The following is a 24,930-nucleotide window of genomic DNA, read 5'->3' as shown; positions in this document are numbered from 1 at the left end:
TAGGCAACGACAACAGCCAACCTATGGTGAATTTGGATGATAAGGATAATGAGGAAAAAGATTTGAATTATGAGAGGGAGAAGAACAAGGAACCTGAGAAGGATATGGCTAAGGATAGTTTGAGTGAGGATAAGGAAAGCGCTAGAGAAGGGTTATTCTTGGATAACCTTAAAAAACTCATTGAGGCTAGATTGGGTTATGACAAATGGACATATGAACTATTGAAGAACCTAGAAAAAAATGGGAAACAGATGGATGAGAAAAGGAAGGAAGATGACAGGGATCAGAAGCAATGGAAGAAGGACATGGAGGAAAAAGTTAAAAAAATGGCTGCTCAGATTGACTATCTAGAAGAAGGGAAAGTGGCGATGAAAAACCTGCTGGGTATTATCCCGAATATCTTGTCTGTTGTTACAAAAAACCTAAAGGATATTTCGAAGGTCCTCGATAACTCCAGCTCTCCCAAACCGGTGGTGGACCTCGACATGGATGAAGATGCAATCGAGATTGGAAGTGGAGAAGCTACACCGGGTGGAGCTGCAAAGAGAACTAGAGCGAGTGTTAAGAAAGTTGTTGCTACTTCTGCTAAGGATATCCCTAATCTTAGGGATAATATCAAAGACTTGTATGGGATTAGCAGTAACTTGGTTAATGCCCTGAAAAATATAAATTAGTTCCTTTTGTCGGGTTTGGCTAGCTTTTTGCTGGTTTTTTGGGGCTTTAGTTGGTTTTTTCTAGTTATTTTGCTGGTTTTCCTAATGTTTGTTCCTCCTGGTTTCTTAATACTTTTATCTTGTAAGGTCCTTTGTAAAGGGTTTCGGGGCCCCTTCAAAACCTGCTTTTACTTTAATCAAAAACATTATAAGTACATATAAATGCATGACGAGATGAATTACCATTATTATTACCTTTCTTATAATGAGGTTTATGTTGTTGATTATTTTGATTATTTTGATTCATGGGCTTTTTATCATTTTGCTTCTTAAAACAATTATTAGTAATATGTCCATCTTTCCCACAATATGTGCAATGGGGTCTTGTTTGAGAATTATTCCTTTGATTATTGTACGTATTATTATGATTATTATTATGAGAATTGTTATGATAGGATTTAGAATGAGATTGATAATTAGAAATTTTGTGACTATTATTATGATTATGATTATTATAATTGGATCTAAAATTATTGTTATGATTTTGGTTTTTAGACATAAAAGCATGTTCACTACTCTTAAGAGTACCAAATTGAATTAATTTAGCTTCCTCTTGACGTAATAAATTACGAAAAAATTCATAAGTTAATTGAGTAGCTAAGCTAGGAATAGCAAGTTGAGCATGAATATTCGTAATAAATTGCTGAAATTGACAAGGAAGACATTTTTTAAGAATAAGATGAATTAAACATAAATCAACTAGAGTAACTCCTAAACCAGTTAATTGACTATTAACATAATCAAACTTTAATAAGAATTCATCCATAGTTTTAAAATTTGTATACCTGAGATCTTCAAGTTGAACTTGAAGCTGAATTTTTCGGGATTCATTTGAGCTATCATAAGTTGTTTTTAAAATTTCCCAAGCTTCATACGCTTTTGTACAATTTCCAATTAGAACATACAAATCAGGAACCATTGAAATACCAATTAAACCAAATGCTTTCTCATTTTGAGCCTTCCATCTATCTTGGTCAGCTTGACGAGAAGTTGAAGCGAGCTTTGAGGTTTTATTAGTAGCAACATCCAAAAGGTGTTTGAAATGAAAAATAAATGAGATATGTGTTTTCCATGAATGATAATTGGAACTATTTAATTTAATTTCCAAAATTAATGTAGACATGATAGCAAAATAATGGTTAGTAAAAAAAAATTACCCCTTTGATTAAAAAACAAAAAATTAACCTCCTTGATTTAAAAATTTCATAATAATTTATTAAAAAAAAATTAAATCTTTATTAACAAATTTAAAATATTTTTTTTTAAACTTTAATTTTATTTAAATAAACTTTATATTAATAAAAACTTTATATCTTTATTAATAAAATAATTTATATTAAAAAATTTATTAAAAAAAATTATATGTATTAATAAAATTTGTTATTTTAAATAAAAAAAGTTATAAACTTTTCAAACTTTTAATATAAACTATTTAAAGCTTTTTATATATTAAAAAGTGTATTAACTTTTTTTTAATTTTTTAAATATACTTAAAACTTTATGTTTTTGAAAACTTAACTTTATATGTGAGATTAAGAAAAGGAAGTTTAAAGTTTTATAAAAGTGCAATAAACGATACTTTAAGAGAAATTAATTAAGCGTAAGCAATGAAACGATACGTTATAAACTGATAGAAATTTCAGTCAGAGTTTTGTATGCCATAAACAATACATAAGAACAAAGGCATTATGAAAAAAAATGAAACAGAGTGCAAAGACGTAAAGAAAAAATGATTATTTTTTTTGTTCTGAAAATAGGGGAACTGTGATAAATAAATCAGATTAGCAAAGACAAAATTAACAGAGAAAATTAGAATACACAGATGCCAATATTGATTATATTTGTTCCGATAGGAATAATTATTTAATATTAAATCTATCTTGTAGAACAAACTATGAGATTTTTGCAAAACAACAATATCAGAAAATTAATTGAGATGTTTTTTTTTAAACAAACCTGCAAATAAACAGAGAATGTTTTGGCAACAAGCCTTCCAAAACAACATATACAAAAATGGGTTTGGTGGCAAGCCTTCCAAAACCAAAGTAAATCAAAAAATACAGTAAAAGAGGTTAGCACAATAGTTTTGGCGGCAAGCCTTCCAAAACTATTTATATTTTAAAAAAACTAGAATATGTGAAGATTAAACCGGCATGCAAACTTGTTAACAAGTTTGAAAAAAAAAATTAAAATATGAAATTAAAAACCTGCAAAGTAAAAAATATTAGAGAAAGAACTTCTTCTCCTCTCAAGAATGCCTCCAAGAAGGTGAACTCCACAGAATGGTAACCTTCATCAATCTCAACTTGAAACAAGGATTAGAAACCCACTCTGATACCATGAAAGGAAATGCAAGAGCAAGGACAGAAAAACACAATCCAAGTAAGTTAATTGATGAAGTAAATGTTACCGAGAGAAATGCAAAAACCTTGGAGAAATCACCCAAATGTGATGAAGGAGGCACAAGAACTTTTGAAAGGGGAAAATCAAAGAAAAACCCCTTGTGATATTATGAATGAGGCAATGCCTAAAATGTGTGTGTGTGTGTGTGTGTGAGAGAGAGAGAGAGAGAGAGACTCTTTTACAATAACATCATTGAGAAGAAATGAAAGAGGAGACATCTCTTAAATAGAGATGAGGAGAGGAGTTACAAAGTAACTCCCAAATCTATGAATGCCACCATTCATAAAATGTGTGTGCCATCTGTCCACATCCTCTTATGGAGGAAATCTAATATTCCTTAATAAAGGAAAATAAAAGAAATGACTTGTCCTCACACATGTACTAGAGAACAAATTACATGTGGGAATTCCAAAGGAATATCCTAAACTAAATACAAATAAACCTAAGCCAAGTAAAGATTAAATATTCTAACAGTTGATTTTACGATTTTTAGATAAGCAAAATTAAGGTTTGAATATGAAAATAGGACCTTGTTAGGGTTTTGAAAAAAGATAAGAAATTGAATTGCAAATTTGAAAAAGGTCAAACCTAATGGATAAGGTCACCTTGAATAATGTTTGGAAAACTAAAATTGGTTTAAATTGATTGAAATTTACACAAAATCTAAATGAATTTGAAAATTAGGGTTTTAGGACCTAACCACTAAATTTTTGAATTTTGAATTTTGGAAAAAGGAGGGAAATTGAAAATTTAAATTTTAGGCAAGAAGACAAAGCTAAAAATAGTTCCAAATCTGAAAAATTAAATGTTAATTGAATTTTTGCACAAATTCAAGTTGATTTTTGAAAATTAAGATTTTGACAATTAACCACTTCATTTCATAAAATTGACAAAGAAGAAATTGAATTTAATGCAATTTTCAGGTCAAACAATAGATAGCAATGTTTGCAAAACACAAGTTCAATTCCAATTTTAACAACTAGGGTTTTGAATGAATTAACCACTAAGTTTTGCAAGAAAATGAAACTTGTAAATGAAAAATATGCAATAATGTGAAATGTCAAGCATGTAAGACGTCGGGTTCACCAAAATGTAATGGTTTAAAAGGTGATGAGGAGATCAAGTGGAAAGATTTACCCTCCTCAAGAAAGGAGTGAAAGTTTCACAAAGGATCCTCGTCAACCTCTCGCGCACATTACATTAAAAGAGGGGGTTGAATTCGCTAGATCCAATATCAATGGAAAGGGATTGAATGCTAAGTGAATTGATAATGAATTTGAAAAGTAAAGTAACGCCTCTTTTAGAATGGACAAGTTAAATTAGGCAATTTGAGACTAAGTGTAAAGATGGTAAAAAAATGATTATAACTTGAGATAGAAATGTGGGATGAAGTTGTGCACTTGGAATTAGTAGTAAAAAAGTTGAGACGAAGCTCCCCTGTAAATTTGAGTGAAATTTATCAGGATCGGGTTGAAAGTGCACTTGGTCCTCCAAAAAATCCGCACGCCAAAAAGGGTTTTTCTGTCTCCGAAAATGAAGCCTAAACCTGCAAATACAGTTGTGCTCCTGCAACCTACACACATAAAAGAGAGGAAATGTTGTTGGGATTGGGGGTTTGCCTTTAGGTCAAACCCTACTTTTGGAATTAACCAAATGATGAAAAAGTACTTGCAAGTAAATGACTGAAGTAGAATTCACCTCAAGAGAGGATGCAATTGAAATGTTGATAGAGTTATTTGAAAGGATATGTAGAATAGGATGTCAAAGAGATCTCATTTTCAATGGTTGAATCCTTGACTTTAATGCGACACCTAGCCTTGAAAGGACACTTGAGATGCACGATGCTTGAATGCTTGAATGGAATTTCTCTTAGGATCGCAATTTCCACTTATTGAACTTATGCAAATGGGAGAGGAAAATACATCTTATATATTCGTCAATTAGGGTTATTTGACTAATTTTACGTCTTAGGCCGACATAGGGAAACTTTTCTCACTTATCATTTGACAAGCCCAATGTAGGATTAATGCAAATGGGGCCAAAAAGTAGGGCAAGGACAGTGGTGACATGCCCCTCTCTTGCCCTAATTCAGGATAGGAAGTGGGAATAGGCAGTGCAGGATGCGAGGAAATGCATGTTTTGGGAGGTGCGAGCATGTCTCGGGTCCCTAGTCAGTCTTAGGGATTCATTTTGCCAATGTGAAGACCCAAATGCGATTGAAAATTGCAAGGTCGCAATTTTATGACATTATTCAAGGTCACCCCTTCCGACAGACTCGCATACTCTCGATATACAACTAGATGATGTTGGGAATTGACACTCATTCGGTTTAGTTGTGTTGTCATTGATGGCAACACACATCATTTTAGGTTGAACACTTAACCAGTACTCATCGATATTCATGATTCGGCAACGACATTTTGGGAAACTGGGAAACTAGGAATATTTTCTACTCACAAGAATATTTGCTATTAAGATAATATTTGTACCATATGCAAAGGGCTAAAGGGCTAACTTAAATGTCCAATAATGAAATGAAAATTAGTCATAGTTTCTCCCATGAGGAAATTCGTTGAAACAAAACTCTACTCTTGAGAATGGAATACGACCAACATAGATATGTTTGTCAAGAAAGCATCACAAGAAATGGGCAACACCACTAAGAAAATATGTGTATATGTGTAGTTATAATATGGTGCAAGCCTAATATCCCATCAACCATATGGGATGGAAGAAAATTTCTATGAATTTGAGTTTGTGTTCTAAAATGTTGGAAAAAATGTCTTTTGATTCATGATATAGTAGAGTGAAGGTACGATCTTATCTTAACATAAAAATATTTTGAAAATGAAAATTTCTGTGAAAGAGATGACTTGTAGCAATATGGAACTACCTTGTACTCTTCATAAAAGGCATCTAATAAGTAGACAATCCAACCTAATAACTGATAAAAGATACCAATTGTTTGTGTCTTGTTTGTATCTACTCTTTATTGATTTCAATACTTTGTAGCATTACAAAAGCATTCTTGAATGTTACTTACGACAATAAGAGTCCTATTTGGCATCTTCAAAAGGGAAGGAAATTGCAAATGGCTCTTGCCATGGGATAACATTCATTCTTAGAAGTTAGTCCATGCATAGAAAAAACGCTCCGACTTTCTTTGACAGATAAGAGATGCAATCCATAAATAAAGGCATCTTTAAAAACATCTTCATGAAAAGGGTTCATCTTTTTAACTAAAAACTCCTTAAAACAGTTTCAGTTGCTCATTAAATGGAGAAATAAATTTAAATTCCTGAAATTGCACGGGCACCATAAGCATGTAAATTACATCTTAAACCACGAAGAGAGCACAACGCACACCTAACACTTTATGATATCAAATCATAAACATAAGTACAACAAAAATGATTTGATATTTTAAGAACCGGTAAAACTTTCAATACTCAAAACTATAAAGAATTCTGCTTTCATTTCTTGAAATTGCACAGGCACCATAAACATGTAAATTGCATCTCAAACCACAAAATAAGCACACAGCAAACCTAGCATTTTATTATATCAAAGCATAAGCAAAACTATCACAAAAATGGTTGGCATTGTAAAAACAGCTAAAACTTTTAATAGTATATATACACATCATCTGACATGGTCCATACATAAATGTTCATTTGATTCCTCCCCCTTAATACTAAAACTTCGCATCATTTTTTCACTGTTCTAATGGAACTGTCCACACTTTTTTGTTGTATTTTTTTTAATGGGTTTGTTTATTTATCGAAGCAGTCAACTATTAAAAAACATTTTTTTATGATTAGACAAGAAACTTATATGAAAGGAATTTAGATCTCTAATAAGCAAAAAAACTAAAAACAATTTCAATAAATACACAATAATTCCTCCTAGAAAAAGAATTTAATTTCAGACATTACAAGCATATTGGTAACCACACTGACAAGAAAGCCCATAGCACACCCACTGACATACGGAACCAGAGCTAAGCAAGCTTCCGTCAAGGCACAAACCAACCCAAACACCCATTTGTAAATATCAGAAATAAAATATTTCATATAAACTCGGCCACATTTACATTTTTAAAAACAAAACTCGTGCAAATTTACAATTTTATACATTTTTAAGCAAGAAGCTCGTGTGCACATTTACATTTTTTATTTTTTTCAAAAACTCTTCCATATTTACATTTTTAAACAATGAAGTCACAAATTAAATGAAGTAACAATGGATTTAAATCTCTCAAGGTCAATTCTTTCCGCTTGTGTTTACCTGGCTGTACGCTTGTTCGGGCCTAATCTGCAGCTTCACCGTTGTTCAGTAATAAATTAATAAATAAATAAATAAATTAACAATGGGAGATTTACATCTGTTTTACTTTTACTAACTCTTGACGATTTCACATAAAATTTCATTTTCTGAAACTGAACCATTATCATTTTAAAAACGGCCAAAATCAAAAAGAGAGCAATAACCCCAAACTTGACTATAGATTAAAATAAAAATACAAATTCAATCAATCTCCTTGTCTTCCCGCTTAGTGGAGGGATGAAATATAAGGCAACCTCATAAAAAACAGTCAAATTATTCACCGCCTATGAAACAAATTTGTGAAATAGACTTGTGTATTTGCGATCAACAAAACCTATCCTAAATAGTTAATTACAGTCTTAGGCATGTCTTGCTAGGCGTATTTTGCAATCATGAACAGTATGGCATCATTGAATGAAATGGCAATCAGCGAACCATTGTTCTGCTCATCATTACCATAGAAACTCAGATTATACATCATATCGAAATAAGGGAACGTATCAAATCCCGTGATATAAACGTGTTAAATGAAAAGGAATGGCTTTGGAAACACTGGAACGATTGCGCACCAATGTTTCAGAGAACACTACAAAATCACTTGATTTAAATGAAAACATTTACTGAGCATTCCAAAATGTTAGAATATTTTTTTCAGCCTGGCAAAATAATCCACAAAGGTGATCCAAAACTAATATTTGGCATCTTGGTAATGAATGAGAATAATTGATGTAAAATAGCCTGTTAAGTTCACCATTGATGTGAAACAACCTCTTATGTTAATGCTAGTAGATTTCCACAATCCATGAGATTGTTATGCGCTACTTCTGGGTTCGATTGTGTGTTTTTTCATCAACGTTTCGGATCACACTCCATGATCCATCATCACAATGAGAAAGAAATCATAAGGAGAAAAATCAGAGAGTGTGATCCAAAACATTGATGAAAAAACACACACAAAATTGAATCCAGAAGCAGCACATATCAACCTCTTACGTTGTTTCAAAAGCTTTTAACATTTCATTCATGGATTGTCAAAACTTTAGCATACATCCAGGTGTATCCACAAGAATTCTTATGAACGCCTCCATAACATTTGTCTAAATCCAAAAGCTTGGTATTGGAAAGAGCATTGAAGCATATACATGCATGGTTTACTCAATACATACAGTTGGAGATCACTACCGTTGGACATCTTTCATTTATGAAACCAACTCACTGAGACCATACAAAGCCGCCTCAACCAAACTAAACATTTAACTCGGAACATAACCTTAACATCGTGTTGCAGATTTCTACAGCATAAACTCATTACTTCCGAAGGCATTCAATGGCTTTGACTTATGACTAGCACACCAAATAAACCCTAGTCCCAACCATAGTTTCAAAACCAGAGGATTTTTTAAAGTTTACTTAAGTATAACATGTGAGTTATTGTTGTGTGCATATCCATTTGCTTGATTTGCCAAAAACTCTTTTACATATGTAAGACCAGACTTTAGTTATAGTTTCTAAACAAGACAGCATTGCATATCAAGTACAACACAATATTGTTTGCAAAAAATAATGGTAGCAAATAACTACAAGCTCAGGTTTTCTTTAGAAAACAGTTACTGCCAGAAACAAACTGTGATGAAAAGGACAAATGGAAAATAGGTGAATCTGTGATCTCTATTGGATATTGTATTTAACGCTTCAACCTTAAATTAAACTATATTAAAAGTGGAGATCCCCACATCGGAAACAATTTGAAATTTGTAGTATTGTATAAGATTTAGCATCCAGGAGCATTAACTAGCATCGTTTAAGGCGATAATTGATAAATGAGATGAAAAAACTCCCCTTCATGCAAATTAAAATGATCTTATCCAAAGCATTCCTGAACCAAAACTACCAACTACAAAACATTCTTAAACCATAACTAAACTGCAACCCAGTTTTCTCAAACCATTGCTCCATGAAGCACTTCCGCAATAAATTATATAGGCCTAAAAGCCTAAAAATATCTGTTTAACATTCAACCAAACATGAACAAACTGAAATTGCTTTGTGAAAACCACAAATCCAATTGCATATTGCTCAGGGTGCAGCAACTGCAATCCGACCAGCGACTTGGTCAAGATCCCTTTGGCCGTTGGAAGTGATGCGCCTTCCACTGTAATGCAAAACAAATTTGCTTGTCAAAACATTTGGGACCATACCGAACTGCACATTCAAGGTACAAGCACAAATAAGCACAAAGTAAAAACAAATGAAAGCACTCACCCATTAGTATCAATCTCAACAATGCCGATTTTTTCCAATTGCTGGAGTATATGTCGAGCAATAGACCCACTGCTTTTACAAAAATGTGGTGGAGCAACACCATTCCTTCTACGGCCACCATATATCTTTCGGAAAGCCCCAACTCCAATTCCCTGGTTTAAATAGATTTTCCTTGCCATTGATGCTGATATTAAGTTAAAAAAATCAAACATGCTTAATTAGCAATTCTCACTTGAACCATGAAACAAATGGTAACAGAAAACAAGTCAAGAGAAGCATGATGAAAGAAAATGCTAGTGCATAGGCACTCAAAAAAGCTGAGTCTAGTACATTTTTACAATGCAGTATAAAAAATTACTGAGATCAAATTTAAATGAGTCCAATGACTGCACTAAACTTCAGCGCAGGAGACAAATGTCCAATATTTGAATGTATAAAACTATGCAATAATATGCTGAGCATCTTTACAGGAATATATCATGATGAAATTGAATGAGCTAGTAAATGCAATAGAAATTCAAAGAACATTAAAGAAATCCAATAATGGAACATAATAATATAAGATTAACATGTAATATATCTTTCTAAGCAAGCCAGATCGCAGCTGGTGTACTTGTACAATATAACTTTTTACTTAGGACCCACAAACTTGGGGCTCATGATTTGCATAGCGATGTTAGATTTTGTTGATTTCAATGCACCAACGAGTTTCCATTAAGCAAGACCTTTCCCTAATAGAATCATGTGGTATTTAAACATCAAATTTTGAATGTCATCATGTGTTCTATTTGTTCATCAAATTTGGAATAGTTAATTAATTAAAATTTTGTACCTTTTAATTCTGTAAGACCCAAGAAAAAACCACATTGATAGCATTTAAACTCACCTAGATTAACAAACATTGGATTTCAAGATAGCAAAAATTATGAACAGCATGCTTTGATTATTGATTAATTAAACAAGATTCAGGATTATCGAAGATATGCGAAATGTTTAAAAGGTGGAGAAACAAAATATAACTAATTCAGTACCAATTCAACCGCGAATCTAGGAACACAATTCTTAAACAACTTAGAATGTCATTAAAAAGACTTAAGTTGTTTGTAACTTCTATTACTTGACAAACCTGAACTACCACTTCATCTTTTGAACCTATATTTCACCAAAACGAAAGTGTTTGAATGCTCTGTTCACTATTCCTACAAAGATATAGATAATCTACCAATTATAAAATACTTGTACTATGTCCTCCTTTATCAAAACCCAAAAAGTTTGAGAGAAGCCAGAAGTGAAACCATCTGGTCTAGAGTCTTTGTTCAGTTGATGATAGTCTTATCTCAGCATTATGACACGGCTTGATGAGATAAGGCTTAGATAACAGTTGGACAAAAATGTTCTGCGAATCCTGATACCATCTCAAAGATGAGAAGATGAGAAGATAGTCATGGGAGCATCTTAAGTGTTCTACAGACCGAGAAGTAGTGCTTGACAAAAGAGATCCAAGGGGCAGGTCACAGAGATGGTAAAGACTTTAAGGCGAACAGAGTTCAGGAATATCGCAGTCGCAGTATGCTGACCCTAAGAAACCTAGAGAACACTGGTATCATGAGAATCATGAAAATTATTCATGTGAGCAGAGGACAGTTTGATGGGAGATCTGATATAGAGTAAAGAACAAGACAAGTCCTATAGAAACAGTGGACAGTTAAATGCAAGGAAAATGAGCATTATTTTATGTTTGATGAAAGCATGAGGATGAGAACAATGATAAGTGCACAGAGAGCACAATAGCAGACTTAATGACAATGAATTGGATGATAAATGGTAAAGATGATGAAAAGATAGTAGGAATGTTAAGGCAAGAATTTCTCAATGATGATGGCACGTATCATTTTCTTATCCTAAAAAATTCCCCATGCCCCTAAGGAGGTTTTTATCATTTCAACCACTTTCATGTCCTAAAAGCTGTTGATGTATTATTAGCGGCAGGAGACTTAATTGTTTATGATCGCCGACCAAGGATTATTTATGGCCCGACTTATTTTAGTCGCCACTCTTCTAATTGAAGAGTCGTCCTCCTTGAGGAGGAGGACTCCTGTGTAGGGGCACAATACACATATAAAGGCACAAGGCAACCTCACTCTTGGACACTGAATATATTTGCATTCAGATCGCTCTCCTTCAACAGTTCATTCATCTTCAGCAGTTCGATACTTGTCTCAAGGAAGTCGATATATGATGTCAAGCCGTGCCAATATTATAGTTGCAGATCGGCCTTGTGAGTGGCCTCATAATTGGCTGTGTGTTGGTCTTATTGTAATCAAATTACTTCAATATATAAGAAATATTGTTGCTGAGTTTTTCTCCCTCAAGTAGGAGGGTTTTCCCAGGATATGTGCTGTGTTCTGTTTTGTTCATGTGTGTTTCTGTGTATTGCAAATCTGATCATAAAAACAACATGGTATCAGAGCAGGTTCAGAAAGTCCGATCAGATTTGTTTAAGCAACATTGCAGGTTGAGAGGATAACAGTGATCCTCACAGTGGCAAAGATTCATATAATATTGATCCATGCGATTGTGATAGGAGCTGTGATGAGTTTGTGAAGAACGATTCTGATTTTAAGATCTGCGACTTGTGTCCAGTCTGAGTTCCAATCTCACATAATCACAACCAATCAGAAGAGTGTGATTATTTGTTTGGGTTACACCAAGATTGCAAACCAACAGCGAATATAGCTTCCTTGACAGCGAGTCAACCCCTGAGATCTGCTATACAAAGTTCGGTTCTATATTGTTATTTTTGCCATTGAACATCATAGCAAATCACCTTATGAAGGAATCGGTCTGGACCCAACAATATTGGCAGGTGTATTGATGCAAGTATCAAATTACATCAGATTAACAAAGTTCAGCGATTAATCAGTGGCATATTCACTCAAAGGACATTAATTTCGTCAAAGGAATCACCATTTTTTGAGCTTCAGTTGTTGTGAGGCAGTTCACAGACCTAAGGAGGCGTATGGAATGTGCAGGATCATGCCGCCGAAGTCGTGGAAGCCGCCATTTGCACTGGACATGCAGAAGATGGCCTCTCCAACAAAGATGCAGGCGTTGCATCACCTGAATTAGCAGCCCTCCACCTGCGATGCGGACAAAATAGAGACAGAACCCACAGAGCATGGGATAAGGTTCCATATACTCTACTTATTGTGGCTAATATTTCATACAGAGAGATTCGTTTCAGCGAATATAAGATAAGCTTCCTCAAGTGGAGGAGATGTTAGTCGGATTGACAAAATAGAGATTGTATAAGTTCATTTGCAGATTGTTATCATTTTGTTATGCAATTCAGAACAGCTTGGTGACAATCAGATTACCCTATCTTTGTAGACTTCGGGTTTGCTGGAAGTATTCAGGTTGAGAAGTTGTTTGCAGTTGATTCTAATTGGCTCATCTTTGTTGATTGACGAAGGGTTGAGACTACGAAGTCATACTTCCCTGCAACGACATCAATCTGCAGGTCAGAGGACATTGTACGCCTAGAGATTTTCCTCTCTTGTCAGCTAGAAAAAGAGCGCATCGATCAATTTTAATGGACAAAGACCATATTCAAATTTACCCAGCCATCACTTCAAATCTCAGTGTTGATGTATTCTGAGTCACTGTTAATACTGGGACATGGGCTTGTGATCATGCCATGAACCTGTAGAAGGAAGGTTGTGGACTGATCTGAGTGCAAGAGCAGCAAGTTATATTGAGTGCAGTGATTGGTATTTATCAGGATCAATAAAGAGATAAGTATCTCGCGTTCATTCATAAAATATCATTAGGATAATGAATCATGTAATGCTTCTGGCATTGGTATTTCTCTTCGAGATAATTTAGTTCAATGAACTATTATTAAACTCTCTAAAATGCTTTCAGGGCGGACCAAGGAGAACAAGGATGATAAGAGATTGCATTCAGGGGAGGAAGAGCTTGATGCATCTTGTGAGGGAGTCGCACAGGCTGAAGAATGGAGACACAGCTTGCTGTCATGGGACTGAGTTGAGACATCTCTTGAAGAGGAAGAACTTATTGTCATTATGATCAGTTTCTTCAAAGAAAAGGAAATAACATTTAGAGGGAGTTTGACAAACCAACAGAAGCAACCTTGGACAAGGAGGTGAGGAGGTTGATGAAAGAACTTGAAGCTTCAAAGGGAACCTCATCATCATGAGGATTTGTATTAATGCATTCTTCTCTGTGAGAGAAAAGTTTGAGGTTCAAGCCCTTGTTAACGCATTCTTCTTTGTTTGAGGTGCAAGCCCTTGTTAATGCATTCTTCTTTGTGAAAGGGAAGTTTGAAGTGCAAGCCTTTGCTAATGCATCCTTCTTTGTGATAGAGAAATTTGAGGTGAAAGCCCTTGTTCCACCCTCTAGGAGTAGCCATGGTGGATGTCATGTTGAGAGGCTCCATGACAACATCGCGTTGAGAGACTCCGTGATGAACTCTCTATACTTGTGTTTTACCACATGGGAGTAGCCATAGTGGACATCATGTTGAGAGACTCCATGATGACATCACGTTGAGTGACTCCGTGATCGGCACTTGTACACATGTTCTTTCCACATGGGAGTAGCCATGATGGACATCATTGATATCACGTTGAGAGACTCCGTGATAAACTCTTCTCACTAATGGGTGTAGCCATTGTGAGTGTCATGTTGAGAGACTCCATGACATGCGTATCTAAGAAAATGTCTCCCTAGCTAAAGAGGGAGTGTTGATGTGTTATTAGCAGCGGGAGACTTAATTGTTTATGATCGCCCAACTTATTTAAGTCGCCACTCTTCTAATTGAAGAGTCGTCCTCCTTCTCAAGGAGGACGACTCATGTGGAGGGGCACAATACACATAAAAAGGCATAAGGCAACCTCACTCTTGGACACTGAATATATTTGCATTCAGAACGCTCTCCTTCAGCAGTTCATTCATCTTCAGAAGTTCGATACTTGTCTCAAGGAAGTCGATATATGATGTTAAGCCGTGCCATTATTATAGTTGCAGATCGGCCTTGTGAGTGGCCTCATAATTGGCTGTGTGTTGGTCTTATTGTAATCAAATTACTTCAATATATAAGAGATATTGTTGCTGAGTTTTTCTCCCTCAAGTAGGAGGGTTTTCCCAGGATATGTGATGTGTTCTATTTTGTTCATGTGTGTTTCTGTGTATTGCAAATCTGATCATAAAAATAACAAAAGCAAGGGGAGAACAGTTACAACAGTTAGGAGTACTGGAAATTTATGAGCAAGTGGAAAGCATATGTAGGAGACAGTTATGAGCAGTTTCAACAGTTCACAAGTATGTGGGAGTCCTTCTAGCAGCAATCAAGGGAAAGAGAGTTTTGAAACTTCAGCACTTCTCCAACGCCACTTAAGACCTTTTTGTAGAGTCAAACAAGATAAGTCAGTTTTCCAGCACCAAGTGGAGGTCAGCTATCAGGTCAAGAAAGAAAAAGATTATTTATTATCTTTAGGCATGTCCTAAATGTTGGGATAGAGAAGAGGGACCCCTGTCTAGTGCAAAACTAAGCATTGTAATTGCTATGAATATCTTCCTGGTTTAGAGGCTAAATTTTGTAACTGGAACATAGTTTTCATACCAGGACAGCATCGTATTTCACTTTTTCAAGCAACTATCAAGTAATTTTAGACCATATATCACTATAAGAGCACCTCTTTGTATCAATAAAATTCAATCTCTTGTCTTCAAAAGCCTGTTCTTTGTGTGTAATATGATGATTGATGCATGTTTTCCATGAATTTTAATGAAATCCTCAAACAAATCTCTCATTTACATCACCTTTGAACAAAAGACACGTACATTCATGCAGGTTGTTAGTTGTGTAACGACTATAAACAATCATTAACTGTTTAAAAATACAATTTCCTTCTCAAAACTGTGCAAATTCAAACCTTCTTGCAAAACACTGACGCATGAGCATGTGAAATGCTTGAGTTGTGTGAAAATAGCTGAGTAATTGAGACTGTGTGGCAAGAAACAGTAGTATAGGTCTTGAGGAGTTTGGTGCATCACCCCATTAACACTTAGATTTCATTTCAATGTCTTTTCTCCCCTTTTCCACAATAATCAGCAGTAGCATAGGTTAAGTTAGGTGAAGTAACAAAGGAACCAGCCCTCTCTGGAGACTCACTCCAACCTACTGGCAACCCACAGGCCCAGAATGTTTCCATGCTTGTGAGCTAGGGAGAGAGCCTGAATAACACTCTCTCAAAGGTGCAACTTAGCATTGACAACAGAACCCAAGATCCCCTAAAAACAAAAAAGGACTGGAAGAAGAATGCTATTATTTTAAAAATGCAGTACAGGTGTCCTTAGAGATGACTATTTTCAATCAAGTAATAGAGCTTTACATGTACACACATAAAGCCTTATTATTGTTTCTGTTTGTACCATTACCTCTTATTGGATTGATAAGAAATAAATCTAAAAAATAATAATTGTAAACATTTATGCAAAAAGAAAAAGAAATAAAAGTTTATAAGTGCCTTATTTTAGTTCTTTTTAGTTTCAACCAACCACGTATCAGCATATTAGAATCGCACAACACAAATTAAAATAATATATATGAGAAACATCTATAAGAAGGTTCCCACTTTTCAAAGGACTCGGTTCTAGGAGATGTATGGAGATGCAAAGGTAATGTACGTAAATGTATTATCATTCTATAAAATTTGTCCCATACTCGGTGAACCAACTACTTGCTACCAACGTCAATCGCCGAGGGAAATCATAAGGGAGTTTGATCAGTTCAATAGTCAGAGTGATAGCATCTCTTCAACGTTAGGTCGAGTCCAGACATAGTGATACGCGGATCGAACAAACCCCCTGTATCATGTGAAGTAAAATGCTAAAATTTGAAAGCAATTCTCTGGACCCCAATTTGTCAAGGCAATATAACGTGTTACGAATAGTGAGGGGTTTCATCAGAATAGTAAGATTTGGATAGCCTCTGAGCATTTATCAGTACAGGCAAAGGAGAGTACTGACCTTTTGGCTCTGTCACTTCTTTGTTTGTATATCTACAAACATGAACTACCGTGTATACAACTTTGCAAACCGAAATATTCTTAAAACCCCTTATTAAATAGCTAACTGAATCAAAACTAAAGATCAGAATGAACTCGTTTACATGGAGAAAAGAAACACAGACTAAAGGCGCAAGCTGCAATCAAATTCCAACAACCATACCTGCTCTAACATAGTACCAATCAGAATCATAGGGCGCAAGTTCCTTAAATGTAGCTGTCTTTACAATATCCGTCCAGTGTGGCAATTCAATCTGTAAATTTTCATTTCAATTTCATCAACTAAACGAATTTCAGAACATTCAATTTGTTAAAACGAAGATTTAAAAACCCAACATCATTTTTTTCTTTTTCCAAAATCGTTGAACTACCTTTCCGGATCGCTTCAGATGTGCAGCGTAGGTAGGGATAAACTCGTGAGGAGAAACATCTTTCACCGTGCAAGCTGTCGCCATGGCTGACCAGACCCTGCAACCCCTTCGCTATATGGAAGTAGCGTTATCGTGAGAATGTGTTCGGGTAGGGCAGCCTGGGGGTTTAGCAATATAATTAGGGTTCGACTCTCTCTCGCTAGTTTAGGGTTTTGATATCCTTGTAGCTTCAAGAATGTAGGCTGTTATATTATTTCCGTCTTTATGTTATATTTTAGAAAAAAAAAAAATTATAGAAAACATTAAATAAGCGATATTAGGTTTTTACTCCGAGTTTCTTTTTCTCTAGTATTTTCATTCTTCATGATGGGTCATAGATAAACATTGATGTAAAAATTTACACAATTCAATCTAAAAACAACACAACATTGATCAAACATTAAATAAATTTAATAATTATAATTATATAATATTAGATTATTAGATTATTAACTATACTATTGTTGATATTATTATATTTAATATAGGAAATTTATTAATATATTATATTTTTTTATTATTATCGTATTAATGAAAAATAATTTATAATTATGTATTCAATAATAATGTTAATATCGACAGTTTAATATATTATATATAATACCCTCGTTAATGGGGCAAGGAAGGTTGATCTTCCCATCAACCCTAGGTTGGGTGTGAAATGGCACCCACTAGAGCCAAGATGGATTAAGGTAAACTGTGATGGCGCCTCTCAAGGGAATCCAAGCCCTTTGTGGTGGGAAATGTATTGCCAAGGATCATGAGGGCAACATCTTCAGGAAAAAAATCTAAATTTTTGGGAGAAACTACGAATAATATGGCAAAAAATCGAGCGGTGCTCCTTGGACTATCTCTAGGATTAGAGTTGCAGGCTAGTCGTATACACCTTGAAGGCAATTCTCTGATCACCATCAACGCTATTCGTTAGAGTGATACACCTAATTCGAGGTTGAGGAGATTGTTGAAACCCATTAGAGATGTTATCAGCAAGTTAGGGGACTTTAAAGTAACACATGGTTTTTTGTGAAGAAAATGAGAAGGTAGATGAGATCTCCAAACAAGCGTTTGGTGGGGTCTGTTAACATAGTGGATACAATACTTAAAGTTGATTGGGATCTAAGGTGGATTTTAGGTGGTGACTAGGATAGATTCCATGACCAATCTTGAATGAAGATTGTGTTGGAAATAACCCTTTATTTGCATTAGCCACACATGATTACTGCAGACAACAAAGTACTCAGCCTGCATTGAACTTGATTATTTAGGTGGTAGATGTAAGGTACAAAAACTTGGGAGGATACGTGGCAACAAATGGTATCGATTGTCATCAATCTATGGTAGGGAAGTTGAGGCATTCGGGACAATGAAATATGTGATATTTTCATCAAAGGATCATTGAAGGATTTGAGGTGATACGATGTGACTGGAACCACCTTGGACATGATCAAAACTTGGCACCTTGAAGAAGGCAATTTGGTGAATGACAGATGTTGTTGGTTATTTAACAATCTAGGCGATCAAGGATAACACATAATTCTGGCAAGATTGTTAGGAATAAGTTGTTGTCCACATGGATAACCCTATTCGATTGTTAGTGAAAAAGCACCAAATGTTGTTTATTGGCGACATAACTGAGAAACAACTCAAGACCATCCTAATATTTGTGCATGAGTTGGTCACTCATGCGGTGAAGACCATATTGGGTGAGGAGTTCTTGTGGGAATACCATAGGCATCTAGTGAATTCTAATGTTCTAGCTATGTTTTTGACAATCCTATTGGTAATGGGTGAGCCAAAGGATGGGGCAAAATTGCTTTACCAAAAGGTTTTCAAGAGCAATATTCTAATAGAGATTGACAACATCTTAGAAAATGTTGATGGAGATAAGATGATTCATCTTCTTCGAGATTATTATGTAATCTGAAAGTATGGGAAGGGAGGTTAAAAAATACCCTTTGATAAGATCATTGGAGCCAAAGTTGTTTGAGGGAAGAAAGCCTTCAATTCGTAAAAATATTGTCTTCCTACAAAAACTAATGGGAGTAATTTTTAATGAGAGAGAAGGTTGGATGGAAAACTATCTATGGAGTAAGGATCTAGAGTATGTAGAGGAGGAGGCATCGGGTTAGGAAGGTGTAATCAAGGAAGAGCTAGAGGAGGAAATTGCTAAGAAGGACGTACTTTGTGAAGCAGAGTTGGTGTGCTAACTAGTATGACCTCTAACTGGGTTGCATATTTGGACCAAATAAACTAACAGACGCATACTTATTGTAGCATCGTTGTAGAGGGGGGGAAGTGAACCACTCTAATAGGCAGGTGTAATGGTGAAAATATTAGGGCTTCCACCACAAAAAGGATGAAAATCGATATTTTTTACTTAGGGACCATTACATTCAAAATAGGGTTGAATCCAATAGACGTAGTCACAAACCAGCAAAGATAAGGACTAAAAATACTGATTGGATTCAAGGGATGAAATTGTTTGCCCTCTTTTGTAAGTTGAATTGCTGAAATTAGGGTAAAGTGTTGAAAATGAAGGTAAAAACACATAAACTATAAGCTACAGTCATCGGGTTGAGGCATGCACATCGATCTGATAAATATAAGCAAATTTGGATTTGATCCCCAAAGGAGCTCCTAAAATGACGGAACCATGGCGAAATTTGCCTTGGTCCTTCGAACTCTTTGCACACCAAAGGGGGATTGATTCATCCTATAAATAATGTCGATTCTAAAGATTGCAACTTTGTACCTGTTTCGTAGACATAGAAAGAAAGGGAAATAGGTTGGGAATAGGGGCTTGCCTAAGTCAAACCTAGTTTAGGAATTAACTTTGATAGAAATATTGCAAATACTAAAATAAATAATGGAAGGATATACCTCAAATTTGCAATGGTTGATAATGATGATTTGCTTCTTGAATGTAATCACATATGTCATATGAAATGGTATGAACACGACAAAACCCTAATCATACACACATGCTTGCATGTGAATGATGTAATGTTGCTCCATAATTGATGAATGAAGAATGCAGGCTTGAAGACCTCTAGAGATGCTTGATGAAGAATACTTGGATGCTCGATGATTATAATTTCACCTTTGTATCCTTATCTCCCTTTTTGTCTATCCAAATGAGAGGGGGAGACCTCCTTATATACTTGCTCGTCGAAAAACATGTTAATTTTCTGACATAGGCCGACATGGGGCTAGGTTTCTTGCCCAAATTTGAAAATGCCCAAAGGTTTCAAAGAGGGGCCCAAATAGGGAGGACCAAGGTGTGGCACCTTGGTCCCAATGAGGATCAAGGTGTCATGCCATATTCCTACCCCATTTTAGGGTCAGGAAAAAGGGGCTATGTGGTGTATGAAGTAAAAGCAAGGTCATGTTTCCATGATGTAAGCATGATCAAGTCTTAATTAAGCATTGTGAGACACACTAAGGTGAGGGCCCAAAATGTGGACTAAATTGTAAGGGAGTACAATGTAGGACACTATATTTAACCTCCACTTTAGCAGGAGTATGAGCTTACGCAAATACTCACTGTAAAGTAGATGAAAGAGAGATGAAGTAGAAGAGGAATGAGGAGCAAAATCACAAGGAGCCTAAGACATCACTAATTTTGAGGAACCAAGCCCCCAATCTTAGGATCTTAACTCACTCAAACATATGAAAAGGCACACAAAAACAAGACAAAAACAAAAATTCAAACAAAGATAAAAAGACAAATAAAGGGAAAAAGACAAAAGACACACAACACACAAAAGCTAAGAACCAAAAACAAGACCTCAAGTCAACTAGCCGAAGAGACCTCGATATCAAAATGTCTCAACCACTAATAACATTCTTGAAAAATACCATATGAAGAACACGAGCAATCACATAAAAGAGCAAAGCACACATCATCCATGAAACATCAATAGCAAAGCTATGAGCTCATGAGAAGAAGGAAAGAGAGAACATAGATGCAAACTAGATGTGTTTTTCTAGGTGATCCATGAGAAGAATGATGAGAAAGGACATGGATACTTGCCCCCAGATGTGTTTTTCTAGGTGATCAATGTTGGGGAGGAGAATAGGAATATTTTAGCTATTTTTAGCTAGTTCCAATCATCCTCGTGTGTGTGTGCAAGTGATGTTTGGTTTCAAGCATATAGCATGTCGTATAAGAGAGTGCATCAACATGTTTAAGACATGTAGTGTAAATGCAAATGCCAAATGGTGAATGTGTAAATTCTAAGGGGCAAATGTTTGGCTTCGGGAACATCTCGCTCTAAGAGTTTCCTCTGGTTCCAAGAATGTGTAACCCTGATTGGAATAGATACATGCCTGGTTTTGAGGACATCCTGTGTAAGAGTTTATTTACTCTGTTTTCGGTGATGTATAACCCCGCTCAAGACATATATCAATGTTGCGTCTGGTTTCGGGTGTGAAGCATCTCGCTCTAAGAGTTTCCTATGGTTCTGAGGATGAACACCCGGTTTAAGACATGTCAAGATATGGTACAATATGGTACAAAGAGAGTGATATGGGTGCCCCCGCTTAAGATGTCAACTTAGCTTTATGTTAATGTCTTAAGAAATGCTAGAAACAAGGATACACACCTTCGACACCGAGGAGATATCCTTTCAAGCAACAATGTTCATAAATCCAAGCTAAAGAATACTCTTATAAGAAAGGACAAGATAGTTGAAATGGAGATATCTTGCAACAAGTGTAAAGGAGATCCTTGAAGGAGAAGAGATCTTTTCTCAAAAGACATCTACCTCTAAGAGGAGTTTCTTGAACAAATATAACAACTTCTGCCAAAAGAAAAGAAGGGGAACAAGAATTCATACCTTCCTCCTATTGTTAGGTGAAAGAGATTCTTGATAAAGGATGACACATTTTTGACCCAATATAATGGGGTGAGTTTATAATAAGTGTAATGCGGTGAAAAGTGATGAGGGGGGATCAAGTGGAAAGCTTTACTCCCCTCAAAAGAGGAGTGAAAGTGTCACAAAGGATTCCCTTCAACTTCTCATGCACATTACATTTAAAAGAGCGGGGTTTAATTCACTAGATCCAATCCCTATGGAAAGAGATTGGATGCTAAGTGAATTGTAGGAAATTGACAATGAATTTGGAAAGTAAAGTAACCCTCTTTTAAAATAGACAAGTTGAATTAAGTGAATTGAGACTAAGTGTAAAGATGACAAAGAAGCAATTATATCTTGAGATAGAGATGTGGGATGAAGTTGTGCACCTGGAATTAGTAGTGAAATGTCAAGATGAAGCCTCCCTACAAATTTGAGCAAAAGTTGTCGAGATCAGGTTGAAGTTGCACTTGGTCCTCTGAAAAATCTGCGCGCCAAAAAGGGTTTTTTCGTCTCTGAAAATGAATCCTAAACCTACAATTGCAGTTGTGCACCTGCAACCTACACACAGAAAAGAGAGGAAAATGTTGTTGGGATTGGGGGTTTGCCTTCAGGTCAAACCCCATTTTGGAACTAACCAAGTGATTGAAAATACTTGCAAGTAAATGAAAAGAAATGTCTGAAGTAGAACCCACCTCCAGAGAGGATGCAATTGAAATGTTGATAGAATTGCTTGAAAGGATACGTGGAATAGAATGTCTTAAATGTTGATAGAGATCACCTCTTCAATGGTTGAATCATTGATTTGAATGCAACACCTAGCCTTGAAAGGAGACTTGAAATGCTCAATGGATGCTTGAATGTTTGCTTGCTGCTTATCATCGCTATGCTCATGAACTTGATTTTCGCTTGACTTCGCTTCCCAACTTATGCAAATAGGAGGGGAAATGCTCCTTATATACTTGCCAATTAGGGGTATTTAGCTGATTTTCTGTCTTAGGCCAACATAGGAAAACTTTTTCCCACTCACAATTGACAAGCCCAATGCAAAGTTTGATCAAGGAAGGCCCAAAATAGGGTGGTGGATAGTGGTGCCATGCCCCTAGCCTGCCCTAATTTAGGACAGGTAGTGACAATAGGCAATGTGGGGTGGTAGAAAATGCAAGCTTTTGATGTTTTGAGCATGTCTCGGGTCTCCAATCAGGCTTAGGGATTCATCCGCCAACGCAAAGACCCAAATGCGGTCGAAAATTGCAAGGGTCGCAATTTTATGACGCTACATTTAGCCCCCACTTTAGTGGGAGTAAGCGTATGCCAATACTATTGGTAAAGTAAAAGGAAACAAGATTGAAAGACTTTCACCATGTCAAGTAGGCAAGATACACCAAGCCCCCAGTGGAATAAGGATCTTACGACTTCGATTGACAAAGTAAAAGGGAAGATCAAGAGGGAGACCATGGTTGCAAGTAGTAAGGTTCCCCTCACTATGAGTCATGAAAAACAAGGATACCAAAAACTACAAAGCAAGGCCAAGTTCACTAAGTAACTCCAAGTATCAAGAAGGAAAATATGAGCGAAGTGTATGCCCCCACATTAAATAGATCATGTACGCCTTATCGGGAGCGATTACTTTAAGGTAGGATACACCCAAGGGAGAGAAAGAGAGGGAGCACGTTATCGCAAGGATTTAGCCCCCAATCGAGGAATAAACCCAAGGATAATGAACACAAAACACAAAGCACGAGGTGGCTTAACTTTCCTCGTGGTCACTATGTTGTATGATAACTCATGTATATCTATATATGTGCATAGAATAGTCCTCATTCCCCAAAGAAAGGAAACCACCTTGGAAGAAAGGGAACTGATAGGGAGATTGAGTGAGAAGTTACTCAATAAGCCTAAATTGGTCTAATTTGACAAGTGGACCCAAGGATATGTTTTTATAGTGCATTCAATTAGTTTTTGGCAACATCAAACTCCAACACCCACACTTCTCCTCAAACAACCACCCTATTGTGTGTTATGCAACATTGTTCTAGTTTGCTTCTTCAAGTTACTCAAGTCCTCCACCAGGGATCCAAACTCCAAAATCATGTCTTGACTATCTAAATTGATGGGAATAGGTCCATAGCATGTCTTTCAACTATTTTGGACAAGTTTGGAAGGTTCATACATCATTTGGACAATCGGATTTAACTTTTGTGAAAACAGAGCTAAAAAGGGCTAATTGAGTGAAATTTGCTTGCATAGGATGATGATGACCCTTACCATCATAAAACTTGACATGGATGGTATCAAATAGGTGTAAAATCAAATATTTTCCTGGTTTTAGCCCCTGAGAAGTTGGTATGGTGACTATCCAAGTTTTTAGGCAAATAAGTAGGGTTTTGAGAGGGTTTCATCCAAGTTACAAAGGAAGTCAATTCTAAACTGCAAACCAAGCCCCCAAATTCATGTAGGAACTCTGCCACATCATTTGAATCAACTCTCCATCCCTATCCTACATGACATTATGACAAACACTTGCCACACAAATATTTATTTGACTGTTTTATGCATTATGACTGCCCTTTCACTGTTTTACTGCACTTTCAAGGTTAGAATAGCATGGAAACCTTCACCAAGGTCTATGGTAACTTCAAAACACCTTTCCAACACCTGCCACAAGATTCTAAGGCATGGATATATACACAAAGCAAGTTTAGACCCAAATATTCATTAAATCCCCAAAATTGGGTACTTGCTGCCAGCTAGAATTAACACACACTTTGCAAGATGAAAAGTACATTGTTTGGAGCTCCAAATGCATCCAAAAATCCTTGAATGCTAGTGCAAACCTTTGCCTCTAGTTTTCTCACTCAAATTGGTC

At 35.9% G+C, this 24,930-nt stretch overlaps 1 protein-coding gene across 1 annotated transcript; it reads right to left on the bottom strand.

The window, feature by feature from the left end:
* Positions 1 to 9,268: 9,268 nt before the first annotated feature.
* LOC131035200 (small ribosomal subunit protein eS19y) lies at positions 9,269 to 17,404 on the bottom strand. Its single transcript, XM_057966849.2, has 4 exons — positions 17,167 to 17,404; positions 16,959 to 17,049; positions 9,705 to 9,888; positions 9,269 to 9,594 (listed from the first exon to the last, which is right to left on the bottom strand). Exons 1-4 carry the CDS (start codon positions 17,248 to 17,250, stop codon positions 9,519 to 9,521), a joined length of 435 nt encoding a protein of 144 aa, XP_057822832.1. The 5' UTR covers positions 17,251 to 17,404; the 3' UTR covers positions 9,269 to 9,518.
* Positions 17,405 to 24,930: the final 7,526 nt, after the last annotated feature.

Source organism: Cryptomeria japonica, chromosome 5 (assembly GCF_030272615.1).
Source record: "Cryptomeria japonica chromosome 5, Sugi_1.0, whole genome shotgun sequence".
In the NCBI taxonomy this organism is placed as follows: Eukaryota; Viridiplantae; Streptophyta; class Pinopsida; order Cupressales; family Cupressaceae; genus Cryptomeria; species Cryptomeria japonica.
Note: the sequence above shows the minus strand (reverse complement) of the source record. Positions and strands in the feature narration are given on the sequence as shown.